This window comes from Oryzias latipes, chromosome 9 (assembly GCF_053564925.1).
Source record: "Oryzias latipes strain Hd-rR chromosome 9, Olatipes_Hd-rR_3.1".
Taxonomy (NCBI): domain Eukaryota; kingdom Metazoa; phylum Chordata; class Actinopteri; order Beloniformes; family Adrianichthyidae; genus Oryzias; species Oryzias latipes.
This window is the reverse complement of record NC_136245.1, coordinates 6,500,695-6,522,023: the sequence shown is the minus strand read 5'-3', so window position 1 is coordinate 6,522,023 and position 21,329 is coordinate 6,500,695. Positions and strand designations below refer to the sequence as shown.

General features: G+C 40.0%; 1 protein-coding gene across 4 annotated transcripts in view; it reads right to left on the bottom strand.

Annotated features, from left to right (window-relative positions):
• Positions 1-19,786, bottom strand: part of fkbp15b (FKBP prolyl isomerase family member 15b) — a 30,289-nt gene extending 10,503 nt beyond the window's left edge. For 2 of the 4 annotated variants that reach the window (XM_011479589.4, XM_011479590.4), the window contains exons 1-20: positions 19,600-19,786; positions 13,773-13,879; positions 13,609-13,690; positions 13,146-13,215; positions 12,952-13,026; positions 12,768-12,866; positions 8,736-8,885; positions 8,586-8,654; positions 7,488-7,631; positions 6,170-6,312; positions 6,029-6,077; positions 5,826-5,942; positions 5,460-5,553; positions 5,291-5,385; positions 5,115-5,184; positions 4,258-4,367; positions 4,089-4,184; positions 2,291-2,385; positions 1,225-1,327; positions 571-603 (exon numbers count right to left, since the gene is read on the bottom strand). In XM_011479589.4, coding sequence (XP_011477891.1) covers positions 571-603; positions 1,225-1,327; positions 2,291-2,385; positions 4,089-4,184; positions 4,258-4,367; positions 5,115-5,184; positions 5,291-5,385; positions 5,460-5,553; positions 5,826-5,942; positions 6,029-6,077; positions 6,170-6,312; positions 7,488-7,631; positions 8,586-8,654; positions 8,736-8,885; positions 12,768-12,866; positions 12,952-13,026; positions 13,146-13,215; positions 13,609-13,690; positions 13,773-13,879; positions 19,600-19,649 — 1,851 coding nt within the window. In that variant the 5' untranslated portion in view covers positions 19,650-19,786. The remainder of the gene's footprint in view (positions 1-570; positions 604-1,224; positions 1,328-2,290; positions 2,386-4,088; positions 4,185-4,257; positions 4,368-5,114; positions 5,185-5,290; positions 5,386-5,459; positions 5,554-5,825; positions 5,943-6,028; positions 6,078-6,169; positions 6,313-7,487; positions 7,632-8,585; positions 8,655-8,735; positions 8,886-12,767; positions 12,867-12,951; positions 13,027-13,145; positions 13,216-13,608; positions 13,691-13,772; positions 13,880-19,599) is intronic. The other 2 variants (XM_011479591.4, XM_078952546.1) reach the window with 1 other exon arrangement.
• Positions 19,787-21,329: the final 1,543 nt, after the last annotated feature.

Genomic DNA, 21,329 nt, shown 5'->3' with positions numbered 1-21,329 from the left:
CGTCATCGCCCACGTCAGCACTGATCTCCCCAGCTAAACAATAAGAAAACAATTCTCCAGCGACACAACCTCCTGCTCCCCCTCCACCAATTCCAAGAAAACTGGAGGCTCCAAACTGAGATTAGCCACAAGTGAGTCACATGACTCAGTTTGCTGTGGTCACATGACTGCTTCTGCTGGCAGTCTCCCCCCCTGGGCAACTCCAGATATATCAATGAAAGTCTAATCTCTCTAGAGGAGACAGGTTCCAGAGCACAAGCACAGTGGAGATCAGATCAACTGGATCCAGCTGGTTCCTCTCAGCTCAGAGCTCCTTCTTCTTTAAACAGGTGATGCTCCATGGCCCATCAGACAGATTTGGTAGCTGAAGATCAGAACACAAAAGCCTGGTTGCCTTTAACCCCTATCCAATCCTAAAACCACAGTGGGATCACCAAAACCCCAACCTCCGAGGACACCCAAACTCTTAATCCCGACCAGTAAAAGCTCATTCCCTGTTCATTATGGCTCTATGCTGACATAACTACTGGTCAACGGTCTGGTGGCAGTTCCTGGAGTAAACATCCTCACCTGGGATGAGCTACAGTCCAGTGGAAGTGCATGCTGAGAAGAGACACCAGTAAAGGCTTAATTTTTGCTTCATTTTCAGTAGAAATGACAGTAAAAACATAGACAGCAAAGAGTAGATTCAGTCAAATAATAAAACTATTGTTAAATAATCCAGAACAGCTGTAATTCATAGGAAATTTGCGAGTAAAGATCATACTTCCAAATACGCTTTATTCACAATAGACAATTTTTTTTTTTACAATTTTTACAAAATTATCTTGATGGAAAAGCAATCTTATAAAGAACATTCATTCATTCATCTTCTTGTGTTTATTCCTTTTCAGGTCATAGGGTTGCTGGAGCCTATCCTGGCCACTTGTGGGCGAAGGCAGGGGACATCCTGGACAGGTCGCCAGTCCGTCGCAGGGTAGAGTGTCCACAATCACATACCCATCCACACACACATTCACACCTAGGGACAATTTAGATTAAACCAATTAACCTTTAAAGCATGTTTTTGGACGGTGGGAGGGAGCCGGAGTCCCCCGAGAAAACCCAAAATACCTGCTATACATGTCTTTGAATATTTTGGCCCTTTCTGCCCATGTACTAATATAACTTTTTGAACACAGTGGCTCATTATAAAAGGAGAAAGGGATTAAAAATGGACATTACTTTGTCCTGCTCAGCCTGCAGAAGTTGCGTCTGGTTGTGTTGGCTGGATGACCTGAGAGAATCATTCCTCTGTTCCATCAGCTGATGACTCTGCTCCAGGCACCTACCAAACAACAAACCATCACCACATGGTGTTAAAGCGTTAAGAGCCAATTCATTTACAAGTACTTAAGTCAAGACCATATAGTATGTATAAAGAGACTCCGACTTAATATTGTCAAGGTTTTTGGTCTTGAAGTTGAGTCTTGGCATCAGTCTGAGTGGTTCAAGCCCAACATTAATCCTTCAGGTAGGTTACCAACATTCCTAAAACGAGTCTTATTAAGGGGAATAAAGAAGAGCTCAGAGCTGAACATTTAAAAATCTAAACTGACTTTAGACAAGAGGATGCACCAGCAAATGAGAAACGACACCTCAGGGCCAGTTTTTTTTATATTTAAAGGACTGATTTGAAGACCAAAATGTACACATTTCTGACAGAGAGGACAAACAATTTGAAGGAGGGGTCAGAGAAGCAATGAGAATGAGAATTACCAATCCATCAACAGAGGGAGGCCTTATGACACAATTTGTCTCCCGTCTAACATGCTGCCCTTCAATCCTATGATGGGCCAGAGGGGATTACAGGAAGAGGAATGTGGATCCCCACATTCCTGCAACCGGATAGAGGATTTATGTGGGGCTTGAACCCAGGACCACTCATACTTATGAAGCTACTTGGATGAGTGGCCATTTAAAGAAAGTCAAGTTGCCATGACTCAACTTCAAGATGTTAACACAGGAACCTTCATAAACATATTTTTCACTATACATTGTGGCACTGCTTAAAAAAAATCCAGTGGATGCTATAAGCTGCAGACTCAGACACAGTAAGCTCTCTGTCCAATCAAGTTACCTAAATGATGAAATCCTTCAGTGGAAATTTTTTTGACATATTCGAGTTTTCATTTATACTTTTTATACTTGTTTTCCTTTGAATTTGACTGGTTTAAATTCCAGCAGTGCATTTCCTCTTTTTCACACACTTTTTTTATTTTCGATAAAGAACAAAAACAGTCAAACCCACCTTTGATTTTGGTTGATGAGATCGCTGATTTTATTGTTTTGCTCTTCAATGCGACAATTTTTCTCAAAGACTTCCTTTTTTAGACATTCGTTTTCCTAAAACCAGAAGAGTTTCAGCAGAAAGATCTTGTCACGTGCTGTGGATTGTAGTCATTAAAAAAAAAAAAAAAAATCACAGAGTAACAGTTTTGAGAGGTCACTTCCCTCGCTTCCCTGAGTCAACTGGATTAACAAAGATTATACCCAACAATCCTTTATAGCTATGTTCACACCACCTTTGGTAACGTGCGATTAAGCGGCCACTTTCAACAAAATGTCTATGTAAACGTGAGTCACCGCGCTTTCGAGATTTCATGTTCAAGACTCTGACATTCAAACGTAGCTACATAATTTTTTATAACCGTTTTCAGCTCTACGTACAAAACACGAGGCCTTTGAACGCGCTTTGAAAGTTAAGCCAGGTTGAACTTTGACCAATCAGGGACTCTGATTTAGTATTAATGTATGGATGGCATCATTTTTCATTCACCAAAATGCCAACCATTTGAAAAAGTCATGTTATATCGAAATAGAGGTGTGAAAGAAAAAGACTGGAGGACCTTTCACCAGGTTTGCACCACTTTGACATGTCGCACCAAGCCTCTTCTAACTGTAGGTGGCACACATGCCCAGAAGCCCCTCCCTGCTTGTCCAGTGTGGAAACCATTGGTTACACACTCATTCAAGAATGTGTGTCACATGCCCGGTGTGAACATAGCTTGAGGTGGGATTGCAGCACAGAACACTTCCTAATGGTCAATTATTACTATTGTCAATGGGTTGAGAAGCCAGATTGTACTCTAATTATAAAGTTCTCAGGTACCAAATATTTCTATTTCTAGGCTGAGTTGACTGCTATCAGGAAAAAGTAGCTATTGCTTCCAAAAGGATCTAGAGCAGTGTTTTTCAACCTTTTTTAAGCAACGGCACACTTTAACCTTGACAAAAATCCCGCATCAAATCAGCATTCAAAAAAAAAAAAAAAAAAAAGGAGAAACTCATAGTCTGTATTGTCCTCAGCAATCTCACGTGCATTTTTGTGATTATTGTGGCAGAAAAAACTGGAAGTTGCAGCTGTTTTTTCTAAAACATGTAATAAAAGTTAAGTTAGAAGATTTAAAAACTGTTTGATGCGTGTTCATTGTGGTTTCAAGACGTTTAACAGAGAAGATTCATTGTGCGCTGAGACACTGTCACTTTAACCCAATGCATCATGGGAGATGTAGAGCACACAGCCGCCGAACGCAGATAAACTCGCTTCTCTGAGCTTCATTGTTTTGTTCACTTGTTCCACGGTCTGACACCGGATTCTGTGGAAAGCTACAATGCTAAAGACGAGCTTTAGCTGGTATTTTTGTTAGAACTGAGCAACTTTATGAGCAGAATCGGAACAAGGAAGTGAAGACTTTAACCACTTCTGATTGGTCAGACTGATGACGTGTGATTAAGCCTCCAAGAATGATTGGTGGAGACAGTTAAAGGGGCGGAACATTTCCGAAAACGTCTGAAGCTACGGCTAAATCGCAGTCCTGTCATTCTTATCAAAATGTCTTTAATAGAATCAAATAAACACAAAGAAAAAGTATTTTACGATCTTTCATATTCCTAACTACTCTGCGTTTTATCAGGGCCTGTTTGGATGAACACAGAGCTGATATCCTGGAGATGAGACATTTTTTTAGATCAGTTAATGAGGGCAATTTCCCACGGCACACTTGACCATCTCCCGCGGCACACTAGTAGACTTCCCACTAAAATACCTGGACGACTCGTTGAATACTATTGACAATCATGGCGGTTTCCATCGTCATAGATGCATTAGAGAAATGACTTCCTTGCCTGTGAAGATCATCAATCTGTGAAAGGGATTAGAATATTCATTAGATGTGCCGTTTTCTCTAAAGGTAAGCGATGAAACGATTTTTGTACCTTTGAGGCCAGTTGCTCCACTTTATCGGCTACTTTTCCAACAGCTAACCGAACTTCTGTGTTCTGCTGGCGGGCTTCAATCATCAAAAAGGAAGTCATGTCTCCAGGAGCTAGACAAGACAATGTGCAGGGATTTAAGTTCGTTCCAAACGTTCCCAGTTTTATTTTCTACCAATCAGAATGCAGCTATTACAGCAGAGTCACTAAATCTTTACTTGGGTTTACAGATCCACTCTGATGAAAATGTTCTTGTGGCATTTTTCTCATGATGGAGGACGTATATTAAGAAAATTAAGCTCTGAATTATATTTTGGAGTATTTCTTTATTTAAATTGTTGTGAATCAGGAGCTGACGAAAATATGCTGTTTGAAGAAAATTGGTATTTGTTATGTAGACAAAATGCTGGGCGGGGCCACAAGCTCCCGGCTCCGCCCCATCCTGATGCGTCCACTTGTAGACGAGTGGACCCGTGTACGTTTTTGTTTTCTTCATCTGAGCTGGAATCTGGATCTAAACTGTACGGCTGGGTGGCTCCAATATTGCTCGGCATTTTTGTTGCACCTGTAATGTTGGGTTGGGGGTGTGAGGACCTGTGAGCTACAGGTAGAGCCTGAAAACAGAGAACTCTCAGCAATAGGGAGGGGAAGGGGGGGCGGGGTTGTTCTTTACCAACGGTCCTGCCCACAACTCAGAGGTGAATTTTTAATGAACTACTGCTCTGCAGAAACTATGTGTTTTATTGTAGCTAAAAGCAGCATAATAAAAAGAATTAAAAGACCACAGAATAATTCTACAAAAGATGATTGGAGTGGATCTTAAAGGCTGAAGATACGACATGGGGACATTTGCTTCTTACCTACGTATGCAGGAGTTTGTGTTGGGTAGACATGGTTGACTGGTGGCATCTGAGATGAAGTCACAGAGTTCTGTGTGCATGAATAAAGCACTGACATTAAATCTCTTCCAAAAGCATTAAACATAGAGGGGCTTCTGTGCCATCCTATCCAGTACTCCAAAGTAAACGGTACTCACTTGAAAGACATTGCTGCTGCACTGCAGCTCAGACTGAGAGCCCATCAAAGTCATGACAGGAAGCAAGGCAGAAGCTGGAGCTGGGTGAGGATGTACTGCAGAGGGAATGGGCCATTAATAAGAGCATGTTGATGCTGCAGAACAAAAAGACATTAAAGACAACGCTCACCATGGGCAGGTGTATGTGAAGAGGTAGCTGTGAATGGCTGCATCGAAGGAAATGGAGCAGCAGGATAATTTTTTGTTCTGCTACCACCGGGGTCCTAAAAATGAATGCAGGCAGTGTACAGTCAGAACCAACAATGGCCTTCAAAGAAGTCGAGAAAAGTATTTTGTTGCATTCCAATGTGCAGATATAAAGAGACTTCAGGAAAGTCACACACAACAAGAAGAAATTGATTTGTTTCTCACTTCCAAACTGCTTTTAAGAATGAACGCAGTTCTTACAAAAGTTTATCGTCTTTACTAGAAAGTTTTTGTTAATGAATGCAAAACCAGAGAGCTAAATAAAGACTAAAAGCAGCTGGAAACTGGCCTCAAGTTCAGAGTCGCTGGATTCAGGCTGATTAGCAGCTTCTGGCAGAAATGGCAACAAGGGCTGCCCCATCTTTGCCATGCGAGAAATTAGCTTGGCTTTGGTGGCATCAGGATTCTGTAGAACAAAAAAAAAGCAGTGATTAAAACTCAAAATAAAAGTCAACCTCTTTTTAATGAGATGAATGCAGTGCAGGTACTTACTGCAAGCTGTTCACTCAGAGAGTTTGACTTTGGACGGGGTGGTAGCTCCCTATGGTTATATATATATAAAAAAAAGCTTATAGTCAGGAGAAAAAAGCTGAGGACATTAGTGCTGACCGTTCATTCAGGCATGAATCTCACCCCGATCTGCTTATGGCAGAATTAGCTGGTGGTACTGGCTGCTCTGGGACCAAACTTTCCACGCTTTGGGCAGGGAGGGGAGAAGCAGAGTCTCTGGAGCTAATGCTTGACCCATCAGAGACACTTTCTTTGGAAAACTTTACCTAGAAAAACAGTCTCAAATGACCTTTTCTGTAAATGCCCCTAAAAAAGAAAACTTTTCAGAGGGTTTCAGGCTCTTAAAGACTAATTGTATAAATGCCCCCCCAAAATGTCACCCGCTGTTTAACTGGGATTTCCAAAGTAATTAACAGAGAACAACGGGCTCCAGCAACCCCATGACCCCAAAAAAGGAATCAGCAAGAACAGAGAATGAAAGGATGGCACTCGTGCAAGGAATAACATAATCAAACAGCAACTTTTAACGTAGGATTCAGAGTGCCCCATGAACATCTAAAGGCCGTGTCACACAGCCACTATGTACATTTTGTGCAAGTTGTACTTATGAAAATTGTTCATACATGAATAATCGTGGAAAAAGTGAGAGTTTGTGGTCTTTACGTGAAAATTTCACAGAATCACGGACGAACCACGTTAAAATACCACGAAAGAAGTACGAATAAACCACGCAAAGAACACGTAACTCAACCTATAACATGAACCATGCGTGTTTATTGTGTTATTTATATCCAATTCATTAATGATTTGTGTGACAATTACGTAATTTAAACGTGATACGTGCATTAAAGTTATACCTCGGTGGTACAGCTGTGAAAAGTCTGTTGCACAAACATGGAATGGTTATGGAAAGCCACAGATTATTAATACGAGTAAACTGCGTAATTCTCAACCGACCAAAAATGTTTAACAGCTCAAAACCAGATTCACGTGAAGGCCTGTCAAAACCCTCACCGGACATCTGCGCACATCGAATGAGGAAGAAACACTTAGGAATTAGGTAGATCACATATAGATCACGAAAGACTAAAATTACAAATGCGCAAAATGTATGTAGTAGCTGTGTGACACGGCCTTTAAGGAAATGCATTGAAAGGTGAGCCCTTGCAGGGATGTCAGACTCCAGACCTCAAGGGCCGCCATCCTGCTGGTTTTTAAGAAATTCGGCCTTATCTGTTAGGTAATCACCTAGATCAGGTGTGTTCAGCCAATAAGGAGCTTCAATGGCAGGTCAGTTGGTAAAACATGTAGCACACTGATCTTCAATGTCTGGAGTTTGGAGTTTGACACCGGTGCCTTAAAGAGACCTTTTTTCCTAAATTAGATATCTACAAGCATAAGTGTCATAGAAAACTTCCATCTAAGCAGTTTGTAAGGTTACCCGCCGAAGCTCTACTTCAAAGATGAGCGTGCTGTTGGCGGGGACCCGGTTGGGAACTCCTTTGGAACCGTACGCAAGACTGGGTGGGATCACGATAAGACGGCGGCCTGCCTTCTTCAAGCCAAGCATCCCGTCCTCCCATCCCTGCAGAAAAAAAAAAAAAACAAGACAATATTTATGCGACATCTTGATCCCTGCACAAAAATCTGTTAGGTGCAGCATTTATTTATCTGATGGACACCTTTGTTCTAAACAACAGGAATAATTCTTCAACTATGAAAAATGCTTTCATTAAATGTATGAACTGCGTTTAAAGAATATAGTGCTCAGTGTAAAATGAAAACATTTTATGTTGGTTGGGACAGAGTCTGGGTCAAGTCACAGCCTCTGCCGTCAACCTTTGCAGGGACTAGTGACCAAAATTTGTCTCATTAATTCATATGTTGTAGTCTTTTATCACTGTTTAATTTATATCAAACAATTGTTTTGTCTTGTGGAGACTCTTCAGAATGGAAGCTTCTTTAACTTTAATAAGTTCGCTTCCTTCCACTCCCTTTCAAGCAATATTTATTAATATGTCTTATTATCCTAAGTTTGATTAGTTATTGTATGAATGTATAACTGATGCTTGTGTATTATTTCTATTTGATTACTTGAAATAAACCATTTCAAATCAAATCAAATAAAACACAACAACAAAGTCAAGAACTAAGTTCGAGTCTGTAAAAACCATAGTTCATTTTTTTTTTGTTAAGGGCAAAAATAATGATTTTATATATTTTATATACTGTATTCAGCTAAGGAGGTATTATGAGGCTTAATTTGACTCAGACGTTTTAATGCTACAAATTAGTATTGCAGAAAACAGAATTGCTGCGGATTCCAACTGAAGTTTTCATTTTCTTTAAAGGTGCTTTGCTTTAATACACCAAAATGATACAATCACAGACTTCGGCATGACAAATTTTCATTAATATTGGCAGAAACACATCAGTAACAAAATTCTTTTTTCTAAGAACACATTAATTATATTGAAAAGGTGTCAAAAATGACTACGAAATCTCAGTTTTATTATTTTTATTGTGGTTATGGACTTACTTTGATTACTTTTCCAGCTCCAATTCGGAGTCGCAGCAGCTTGTCTTTGTTCTGGTTGGTGTCGAACATCTGAAATAGTTTTTAAATTAGGATATACTGTACATCCTGGAATCACCACCATCCAAAAAATGATAGGTTTTAGTGCAAGACCTGTCCAATGGCCTGGTTCTGCAAAAGCCAGCCGGTGTAAACCACCTCCAGAGAGTCTCCAGTCTCCACTGCTTTGCCCTCACCGGGACACAGATCCTGAATCACCACTGAATCCAAGCAGGGCACGCTACTGGCTTTTGACAAACATACCTGATAAAGAAAAAAAAGGCAAAACGTTCAAGAAAGCAACTGATTTGAGCTTGAATCAGACAGACACAAACTGAGTTCTTCCATTCACATAGTGTCTTTCAAATAAAGTACACACAAAACTTTATTAAAATAGCAGAAACAGCTTTAAACCTGGGCTTATCTTTCAAGTTCAATTTTAGTATTGATTAAGCCTCTTTGATAAGAGGAGAAACATCTTTAACTCCAAAAACACAGTCCAGATGAACTAAAAACTGCTTCTGCTGTCCTGGATGAATGAAAATCATCAAAGAAACTTTGTCAGAATGTAATGCAGCTCTTTTAAGTGTGCATTATTTTGTATAAAGTTGTTGACCCCTTTATAATTCCTCATAACACACCCATGTGTCCAAACCACTGGCAGCAGAAATAAGAAGCCACCTTAAGTGAAAATGTCCCAAATGTTTAAGCCACCCTATGTGCTAAACTAAAAGACCACAGCGGGGACTCAACTACATGGCTGTCATTGGAGAAGGAAACTTCTTCTGGAAATGTGGCACAATAAAGCCCACAAATAGCTGGTTGCAGAAAAAAAACATGGATTTTGGGGATAAATTTGGATTTTTGAAACCATGTCTTGTGGGCTTAAGAAACCAAGATTAATGTCATGTTTAGATGCCGTCAGGCCTGTGTGGCAGCAACCAGAGAAAGAGCGCACAGACAAGTGGATCTTCCCTACAGTCTAGCAATGTGGTGGGAGTGTCATGGTATGGGATGGCACATGTGATGGTGGCACCTGGAAGCAACAATTTCCATTAGGAGGGGTAAACCAACCCCTCCAAAATAAAACAAACCGACAACCTATTTTTTTTATTTTTTATAAATAAGCTGTCATTGGTTATATTAGCACAGTGTTTTTCAACCTTTTCTGAGCCACGGCACACTTTAAGCTTAAAAAAAATCCCGCAGCACACCAGCATCCAAAAATGGGAAAAAAAGGAGAAACTCATAGTCTGTATTGATCTACAGCCCCTCCACAATCTCACATGCATTTTTGTGATAATTATTGCAGAAAAAGCTGGAAACTGCAGCTGTTTTTCTAAAAGATGCAATAAAAGTTAAGTTAGAAGATTTAAAAAAAGTTTGAAGTGTGTTCGTTGTTTTCAAGACGTTTAACAACAGAACTCCTTTTACGCTGTCACTCTCACAATCCAATGCATCATGGGAGATGTAGTGCATAAAAACGGCCGGCGGAGATCGCTTTTCGGAGCTTCATGGTTTTGTTCACTTGTTCCACGGTCTGATACTGGATTCTGTGGAAAGCTACACCGCTAAAGATGAGCTTTAGCTGCTATTTTTGTTAGAACTGAGCGACTTTACGAGCTAAATCGGGACAAGGAAGTGAAGACTTTAACCACTTCTGATTGGTCAGACTGATGACATGTGATTAAGCCTTCAAGAATGATTGGTGGAGACAGGTAAAGGGGCGGGACTTTTCCTAAATACAACCGGAGCTGCAGGTAAATCGCGCTGCCGTCATTCTTATCAAAATGTCTTTAATAAAATAAAATAAACGCACAGAAAAAGTATTTTACGATCTTTTATATTCCTAACTCCTCAGTGTTTTATCAGGGCCTGTTTGGATGAACAGAGAGCTGAAATCCTGGAGATGGGAAATGTTTTTAGATCAGTTAATGAGGGCAATTTCACACGGCACACTTGACCATCTCCCACGGCACACTAGTGTGCCGCGGCACACTGGTTGAAAAACACTGTATTAGCAATATAGTTTATAAACTTTTCTAAACTATGTGGGAAACGTAAACTTGGGTTAGATAAACTCAAAGCTCGAATCCTGGCAGGTATACCAGCTCACAAACCTCTTCCTCAAAAGCTCTCTGTCTGTTTTTTTGTTTTTATCACAGTCAGAATTGAAAGATGTGTCGTGGAAAATGGGGGTAATGCCAAAATCGCTTAGGCCAAAATGGGGAACTCGTTAGCAGCAGTCAACCAAAAGCCGATGAAAGCAAAATGTTAACGTTTGGCTGTAGACCAGGATCTTCTTTCTGTCCAATAGGTTCTTCTGCTACAGTAAAGTCATGCAGTTTCCAGCTACCAATGATGAACAGTATGTTTTTTTCTCCCAGCATGAAAAGAAATCAGCTGATTTTTCAAATATGTGCCCATCACCTCGCTGAGTGCAGCTGAATTGACAAGCTGTTGGTGAGAGGAGAACATCTCTGCTGCCAGAGATGCACCTTTAAATGGAATCTATTTATTTTATGGGTCCTTGTATGCAGGTTTTCATTGTGGCCTTGCTTCTGGGTGCTCACTTTAGTTAAATGATGGACTAAATCAACACCAGCAATGCACACCAGCAATCTGGTTCAATCTTATATGTTAAAAATACTCTCACAGCTCATACACACGTGTCACCCCCAAGCTCCACGACAACCATTGAACCTCTGTGTGATGCAATAAGGCTTTATGTCACGCTCCCATTTCTTCACACAAAGTTGCCAATATCCTGTTTGCCTTCACATATCTCACAATGCACACAACACATGGCATGTGCACCTTTTAATGGACTCATCTGCCACTGTAAATTGGCATCACATGTCCTTGTGAGCTGGCCCAACCAGGAAGAGACAAAGTGGCCAGTGGAACTCACTTAAAGCGCTTAGCTGACGTAAAAAAAAGTACAAAAGCAATTGTGAGGTAACGGAGGCACTCTGGAGAAGGGGAAGGGACACCTATCGGCGGAAACGGGAAAGCTTTTCCTGGCAGATGCGATGGGCAGCGGATACATTTTATGTTTTGATTCCAGTCCCATTTGAAGTTCATTTTCAGTTTTCTAAGTAGTGAATAGGTGAAAATAGCACAGTGGTTGAAAATGACTGACCTAGGGCAGTGTTTGTTTTGACAGCTATCTTAAACACCCCTTAAAAACTACAACTGCCCTGCTAAAGAAAGTGAGGGATAACGATGTTGGGCAAACATTTTACACCTAAGCCTTATTAAAGCCTTAGTCACATGCACCCATGCAGGTCCCCCGTAAGGGTGCTGCTGGCTTTTGGGTTGTCCGGGTCCGTGGAGGGTCAAAGAGGCGAGCAGCTGCATCTTAAGGGGAGAGCAGGTGTGTCTTACAGTTTCTTTGAGGTTCATACGACCACCTCAAGGGACGTCAAGAAAATGGAATGTCTGATTGTCGTGTGTGTGTGTTAAATCAATTGAGAATGTAAGTTGCACACACTTGGAATACACAGTTGATTTTGTTGTACGGTGTCCTTGTCACTAGTCTCAACCCGGCAGTGCCAACCAGAGCACCACCTTAAGACCTGTATGAGCCTGCTGTAGCCGTCAAACAATTGCTGTGTGAAACGGCGAGGATGAAGGACAGAGGCAGAGGATGGTTTGAAACAAACTGCAATCCAGACTTTAGGCTCTCAACAAACCAATAGTTAATATGGAGTACATCCATTTGTTTGGGATACATGGATGTGAGGCAGCACTCTGCCATGAAGCAGCAGATGATGTCATCACTCCCTTAATAAGCATGCATCTGACTCTTTACCGACGAATAACCGGAACTTAAACTCAAAGGAAACATATTTATAACATTATTAACTGATTCTTTTGGACAGTCTCAGTTCTCTTTTCGTTTCACAGAACAGACAGATTTATTATTTTTATTACATGTGACAAAATTAGTTCTCTAAAGCCCTGCACTCACTACTTTACATCTTTTTGAACGGCCCTATCTTTGTTGTGAAACGAGAAGGTGCATCACTACATTTCGAGAAGTGCAAGGGGTTCACTGAGTTTTTGGGAGACCATAGCAGCACATTTTCTCGGCCTCTCAGCAAGTATGTCAACCATGCTGTGGGATTTTCTACCGTTGCTCACCTCTTTGCAGAAGTCTGACGACGCTTTCTCGGATTCGAACATCAGCGACCAGTTCTGCCTCTGGTCATCGTAAAAGGTGCAGTAATTGTTAGGTTGTACCTGTAGGAGAAACCAGGAACTTCTCAATGCACTTTTTCACTTCACACGACTTTCTGAACGCACGATGAGAGATTGGTTGACTCACAGTAAAGATGAAGCCCATGTGGATTCTGGCAGCAGTCAGTTGTTTCTTCTGGCTCAAGTACAGAAGAAGTTTGTACTGCAAAAAAAAAAAAAAAAAAAAGAAAAATCAAGAAGAAAGTGATACACTTATTTTACCAGTCTAAGATGAAGATAACCCCCAATTCTGAAAGGAGGGATTAGTTGCAGAGCTCTGACCTCTTTTGTTGTGTGGTTGCCCAGGACGGCGGCTCCCAGCTTTCCCTGCTTCATGTATTGTCCATTAATACTGCTCAAGACAAAGTAGGAGACACATTTTCAGCAGGAATACAATGTTTACTCAACCTGTGTCACTGTGTCACACTGTGTCACAACAATAAATATATCCCTTGTGCTATATTGTGGGGTCCAGATGCCCCCACTCCCAACGTTAACGTGCCTCCAAGGCGCATTAACGTTGGGAGTTGGGTCATCTAGACCCACTAGACAGTGCGCTGAACCCTTTTTTCTTCAATGATTTGTCATCTTCACTGGTGTCCATGGATTACATGAAATCCTCTCCGCCTTTATCCACCTTTGTCATGGTAGGAATAACACGTCAATGTAAGGGTGGGGTCATCTGGACCCCACAAGATAGCACAAGGGATATGTAGACTATTAAAGATGACAAATACCAACATACTATTTGAAGGCTTGAACTGCTGAGGCAACCAACACCGCAGGAGTTCCAGGCACAGGTACAGCTGGATTCTGATTGGCTGTTGCTGTAAACAGATAAAGCAATACATTTCATTCAGGATCCTCATCAAGCTGGACATCAACTCCTGATATACTCATTGGTCTCACCTGGTGTGGAGCCCTTCTTAGGCTGTTTGGGAGCTGTGTACTGAAACAAGCCATTGCCCTGAACGCCCGCTTCCTGGTCTGGTTCAAACAAGGAGGCCAGCTTGCCTCTGAAACACAAACAGAACAACATCCAATTTGTTACAAAGAGCTGCGTCCTCGAGGAGATTATTCTAAAAAACTATATTCGGTGTCACAGCCAGATGACGTCTCTAATGTTGCACAGATGACTAGCCAGTGATAATTACAGAGGTTAACCTGCACGATCGCTCCACTAATGAAGAAACAGCCATGAAGTCAGATTTACTTTGCTGATGATGTGATGTAATACTTCACTGATTTCCTAAGTTCCTATAAGCAATGATCAATTGATCACTACCGGTAGTTATTTGTTGCTTAAATGAAAGGTTTATTTAGTTAATTCAAATTTTTTAACATTAAACACTAAATCTCTTTGTCTAGAGTAATGGTACCTCTGCACTACTTTAATTCAGCTATTCCAGTCTGTTTGTTTTTCTGCATTTATCATTTAAAAAGGAAAAAAAAGGGAGAATTGACCATAACATGACAGGGCTATGGATTCAACAGGGATTCCTGTAAAAACTCTTGTCACACACTTTAATGAACCAGCACACAAACGTCTTTAACTTTCTTTCTGGCTTTAGTAATAAGCTGTGTAAAGCTTGCATTGGCTGGACCAGAGACAGAAAAAGCATCCCACAGATGCAGCAGGGCTCTGATATGAAACGACAGTTCCTCTCACATTGGCATCACACACGCTTGTCAGTATTTTAAATGAAATTTTAAATATTCTGTAAAGGATATAGGCTGTTTTTCTATAGCAGCGGTGCCCAAATCCAGACCTCAAGGGCCGGCTGTCTGCTAGTTTTCCAGAAACCCTGCCTTACCTGCTGTCGATTACCTGGATCAGGTGTGTTTACCCAATGAGGAGCATAGAAGACAGAATGGTTGAAAAACATGTAGGATACCGGGCCTTGAGGCCTGGATTTGGGCAACCCAGCTACCAGACTGGCTGTAGCTTGTTGAGCCTCCTAAGACACAGATCCTTGTCTTGGTCCTCACAATTGTTAGATCATTTGTTTAACACAAAACTTAGGTCTGGTGGAGTATACATCGTCAGATATATGAGGCTTCCTACAGCCTCTCTTAAAATCTGTACAGCATCTTCAATGTAACACAATTTCTACTTACAGGAAGTCTGTCTGGATTTATTGTGCTGCGTATTGAACCTTTTCAGTATCTTGTTGACTTTTGTTTCTTTTAACATTACTACAACATCCATCCATTAATGTGAAATCTATAACAAGAAAATGATCATCTCTGCCCATGTGCTTCATTTTTAATATGGCTTGAATCCTTAACATCTTTCAATACTTCTTCGGAGTTTGCTGCCATGATCAAGTCATCAATTCAGACGATCATAACTTCCTGACATTCTATCTGGGGTTTACACACAGCGGTCAAATGGATTCTAGGTTTTCAGTTAGATCATATTGAAAGATCCTAAGAAATCTGGAAGATCCAGATTATTTCATCCTATATTAAGGTTTATCTAGCATGCAAATCAGATCTTTCCCTTTTTCATAACCTTGTGGCTGGTCAAAGTGGATCTAACAATTAATGGTAGTATGTAAGTCAGCTGTTTTCCCATACATCTGGGGAAGTACCAAGCTCACATATGCCGCTTTTTATTAGTACTTTTATGCTCTTTGAATTGACTGTTAAGGAGAAAATGTCGCCATAATCTATCCCCATTTTCTGGCTATATATCCTTAATATCTCTCTGAATGGACCAACTTTCCTTCATTTTTTGTTGTTGTTCTTTGGCAGAGATGCTAAACACATTGATTTCTTTTAATGATTAGATTTCCTCATCTATGGCTTTAATCCATTACTTTGAACTCCATAATCCTAATAATCTGTAGCAGTAATCTATGATCTCTTAAAAAAAAGGTTTTCTCTTCTCCCTATAGAGTTCCTCCAGCTAGCAGACTCATCACTTGGTTGTTTTGGTCTGTTCCCATCAGATGTTTCGCCTTATGAAGAACTGTCTCTATTACATAGCTCATGTGATTTTCCTATGATACCATCAGCTGATGGTGTTCATTGTTTGAACACGACACTTATCCTGTTTAAATGTACAACATTGGAGTAAAAATTTCTACATTTTTTTATTTGTATCTGTCAGCATTTAAGGGGGTTTTCGCGTACACCTTTAAAGCATCTTAAAGCGTTCAATACTAAGACAGCCGTTTGGACAGCATAGTCTCAGATGTATTTGGGTTAAAAGTGTATCCTTATCTCTCAGCAATACCATTTTGGTGAGATGGAGAAGCTGCCGATCAGTCATGTTTTATGCCATTAAACATGACAGTCAATTGCATCTTTAGAGAATGAACGAATATTGCACCTGGATAATCTTTGGTGAACAATTGCACATATTTCCCCCCATCAATGGACTCATTACTTATTGGATCTAGGAGGATCCAATAAGTCTATGCTAAAGAATCAGAATTTCTATTTTGAGTTTCCACAAACTGTCCCTGAATACACACCTCAAACTCCTATATTAGAAGTCCTTCTGTCTTTGACCTGCATTCAAGGAAAACTACTTTTCAATCATAGCACATCTTCACAGTTAAAGTGACCCACAATCTCATATTTTCTTAGTAAATCAGGACAGGTGTTCCTCTCGTCTTTTTACTCCTCTACAATAATAATAGCACCTGCATTGAATCTTAATGTTAGTGTCATCTTTGTGGGCTGTAATAATCTAATGTAACTGTTTCTCATTGAGGTGGGAGCTGAGCACTGCTTTGAGTCAATGTCACGTCTGCAATCCCGCTTTGAGCAGCACCTTTAGATCCGGTACCATCAGCTGATTCCAGGCTGTGCATCTCTAGTCTGGAAGTTTTGAAGCATTGAGCCATTGTCAGTAGATGTGACGTGGCTTTAGTATTGACTCTTTAAAAGGCCAAGTCACACAGTAACTACCAACATTTTCTGCAGATTAAATGAAAGAGTGAGAAAAGTTGTGGTCTTTATGTGACGTTTTCACAGACGGATCATGAATGAACCACGCAAAGAACATGTGAAGCAATGTAGAATATGAACCGTGCGTGTTTACTGAGGTGGCTATATCCAATTTATTACTGATTTGTGCGACAATTAGGTAATTTAAACGTGATATGCGCGCCGTATATGAAGGTTTATGTCACACTTAAGAGTCTTTTATTATTACTACACTATGATCTCTATTAGCATCTGCCTCTGCTTTATACTCATCGTTGGGCTCTCCCAAAACCCCAGCTCTTACTTTCATTAAATGTCCAAAAGGCCACAAAAAAATAAAAATAATACTTAAATCTGCAACAATACAGTCGTACAATTATTAGAAGAAAGTTGGAATTTTATGAGGAAAAAAAAGTTAAATACTTTCAAGAAAAAGTGTTAAAATTTGACGAGAGTAAACTTGTAGATTATGAGTCAATATTTTACAAAAGTAAAGTAATAGTTTCGTAATTTCTACATTGATAATTTTACATTTATGAAACAATAGTCTGTTTACTAAACGACAACACAAAAAGAGGCAATATTGTGTTTTTTTAGCGCGAGAGACGAAGAGCGCATCGTCCTTCATTCAGCCTTGGTTTCACAAATAAGGACATATTACAGTGAGTTAAGATTGTTTTAATAGAAGTATAGTATAGTTGCAGAGGTCCAAATGCATTATGGGACATGGAGGCTTACATGACTAACTTTATTTCTGGAAAAGTATGATTTTGTCCAATTACAACTTTTTTCACATGAGATTTATAACTTTTTTTTTAAATGATGGTCTTAATACTCCATTGTTTATTGCTTACTTGTTTGGAAAAAAAAGACGTTGACCAGCTTTTTTCAGAAAATAGCTCACAACTCAAAACAGTCACTTTGGGGTAAATATTGCTGTGCCTCCATCCATCCTAGACCTGCAAACCGCCGCATCACGGTGGTCAAACACAAACATTACATCACAGCTCGGTGTGATCACACACAAACCACATTTTGGACAGTGCACAAAAGAAAGTCTCCCAACATAAACAGGACTTTTGAGAGTTTTTTCCTCTGGTTTGGATGCTGAGCTGCTGGTGAAGCAAACTGATGCTTTAACTGGACTAAAGGCTTTCTATAAAGGTGAGCAAATACTTCTACAATCCAGTTTGTTGGAAGAATGTATTGCATGTTGCTGTAGTTGATGCATCACCTCATTGTGTAAAGTTGTGAACTGTCCTCAAAGGAGGACATCCATGATAGCTTATGTGTGTTTTCTTTAAATATGTTGATCATATTTCAAAATATATAAATATCTAATTCTAATGAAAAAAACCTAAGAGATGAAAATTCAACTAAATATGTAATAAAAAATCTTTTATTATATTCTGTAAATGTAATTGAACGGAAAAGCATGAGTAATAGGTCAAATCCCACATGCTTACATCCTATCTAGTGTTTGGTATATTAGTACTTATGGAAACCCTGCAGCCAATCAGAACCGAGACATGAAGCCGATTTCTCAGACAGAGGAGTTCTGATAAAAATTGTTTTTAACATGTTCTTGTGGGATTTTTCTCATGATGGAGGACATACCGGTATATAAAGAAAATTGAGCTTAAAAATTGCATTTCTGAGTTCTTCTTTATTCAAATTGTTGAGAATGAGGAGCAGAGGAAAAAATGCCGTATGAAAAAGCTGGTAGGTGTGATGCAGAAAGACACAACGGCAACATCCACTTGTAGACGACCAGATCCGTGTACGTCTTTGATTTCTTCATCTCAGCTGGCGTGTAGATCAGAACTGTACGGCTGGATAGCTCCAATATTGCTCGCCATGTTTGCTGCACCGGTACAGTTACGTTGGTTTTTTTTTGAGAGGCTGTAAGCTAGCGGGAGTGCGTGGAAACAGACGGATGACGGTAATGGAAGCAGACTCACTATGCACCAACTCAGAGGTGAATTTCTGATGAACAACTGCCACTCTGCAGAAACTACGTCCTAGAAAACAACACAAGTTTTGGGGATTTGGGCTCAAAACTGCTCAATCATAATTAAATGACCACTAGAAAAGGTCTGAAAAACGATCTAAAGATGATCGGAGTGGGACTAGATCAGAACAGATGAACGCAGACGTCATGATTTTATTGATAATGTCGACACAAAAAGGCATAATGACCAGCATAGAAACGCTTTATTGAACATTTAAAGAAATGAAAGAAAACGCGCTCGATCTTAAAAACCTTGACATGACTTGGAACAGGAAATTACAACAGCATTTCTACATTAAAATGCAAATTGTTCAGCCAATTTGAACGTTAAGCAATTATCTATTACATTTCTATACAAATAAAAAAAACACTACTTGAATTACATTTTTTCCTCGTCAATTTGTTTTTCTATCTCACATTTGGGTTGTTTTTATGCTGTTCTAGACTGACTTTTTTAGGGGCACATTTTAAATTAATATTAATATATATTTTCTGTATAATTAAAGTGTCTTAAATCACGGTGTAAAAATGTAGTTTAATGCAGATTTCTAGTCTACCGACAGTAAGATGAGAATAACGAAGCGTTAGACCAACAAAGGCTACTAAACAGATCCGCAAACGGGGCATAAAACTTGGCATATAATAAAAATGCACTGAGGGGGCAATAACTACAGTTATGACAACACGCGCTAGCTCAATAGCCCAAGAGAAAGGGCAGCTAACCTGCTGTCAGAAGGTTAGCCCTCCCCGCTAAAAAAAAAAAAATGTTGTTTCAATCAAACTTACCCTCCCGTAGGAGACAAGAAGTCAACGTCTTCATCGTCTGCGCTGAACATCCTTTAAGTTAAAATTGTTCACTTATCAGATAAAACAAACAAGACAGCGACTTATCTGCTTTGCTTCTCAACTTCCCTTTCCTGGGTGGGATCAGCTGACTCTCCACCTGACTTTTCCGGTGACGCCACTCTTTACCACCAGAGGGCGCCAAAGGCTGCAGGGTCTGTTTTATCATTTTTATTTTTTAGGAAATGTTTATGTCTATGATTTTAGTACAAAACTCAAATCCAATACAATACCTGGTGTCAGAACATTTTTGTCGAGTAAATTAAAGAATAAAACAATATTTAACAATGTCATATAACAGAAGAATTCACCCCATAGAGATAGAAAAGAAATTCAAATTAAAACTTTATTTATAAAACACTTTTCACACAGCAGCAACACAAAGTACTTTACAGGTTTAACCGTTTTGCTATCCTAGGCACTTTGACATTGGGAGTTGGGTCATCTAGACCCACTAGACAGTGCTCTGAACCTTTTTTCTTCAATCATTTGTGATCTTCACTGGTGTCCATGATTACATGAAATCTTTCCACCTTTATTCATTTATTCTTTTTTTATTCAAGGTTTTATTGCCGTTTGCACATGCGGCACATCAGAATTTTTCTTTGGCATCTCTCATGTCAGGGTAACTTAAAAAGGACAAAAAATTAGATAATTAAATAGAATAAAGTTACAAGTTAAAATTAGATAACCAAAATTACAAGATATTTAAAAAATATAAATCTGAGTAAAAATGAATATTGCAGCGACCCAGACTGTACAGAAGAGTTATTGCACATAGAATTATTGCACATAGTTATTGTTTATTGCACTTAGTGATTTCGTCCAGTCTTCCCTTTCTGATGTCCTTTGCCAGCATTCTGATTGCTGTTGGGAAACAACTGTCGTGGAAGCCTGTGGTGTGTGCTTGGATGCTTTCAGGCCTGCAACGTCTGAGGTTGTGGCCTGAGTCCACACACTGGATCAGTGCGTGAGCAGGGTGGTGTCTGTCTCTGATGGTCTTAGAGACGCTCCTCCTGCTTGTAGATGGTGTCCATATGGAAAGTTGCAACCTATAATTATGCCCGCTGTGTTGATAACCCTCTGCAGCGTCTTCCTTTCTTTTATGGTGGTGTTTCCAAACCAGGCTGTTAGTCCGCTGGTGAGGATGCTTTCCACAAGCCCCCTGTAGGCTTGGGTGAGGGTCCGGTGCTTGAGACCAGCCTTCTTCAGCAACCTGATGAAGCACAACCTCTGCTGGGCTTTCTTCACTGTGGCAACAGTGTTTCTTTCCCAGCTGAGGCTGTTAGTGATCTGCAGACCCAGGAACCGGTGGCAGTCGGTCCGCTCCACCACAGTCCTGTTGATGATGAGCGGTTGATGTGGCGGTGCTTTCCTTCTGTAGTCCACAATTACTTCTTTTGTTTTCTCTACGTTGAGAACAAGGTCGTTGTTCGTTGATGGTGATCCTGTGCACGAGGTCTCTGTGTGTCTCTGTATTTATCCACCTTTGTCATGGTAGGGAGAACACGTCAATGCAAGGGTGGGGTCATCTAAGATAGCACAATGGTTAAAACATTTACAAATAAAATTATAAAAGACAGAATGCAATGATACGAATTTTTAAAAAATTTAATTAAAACAGGGATTCAATAATTAGAAATAATAAATTAAAAAAACTTTAAGTAGCTTTA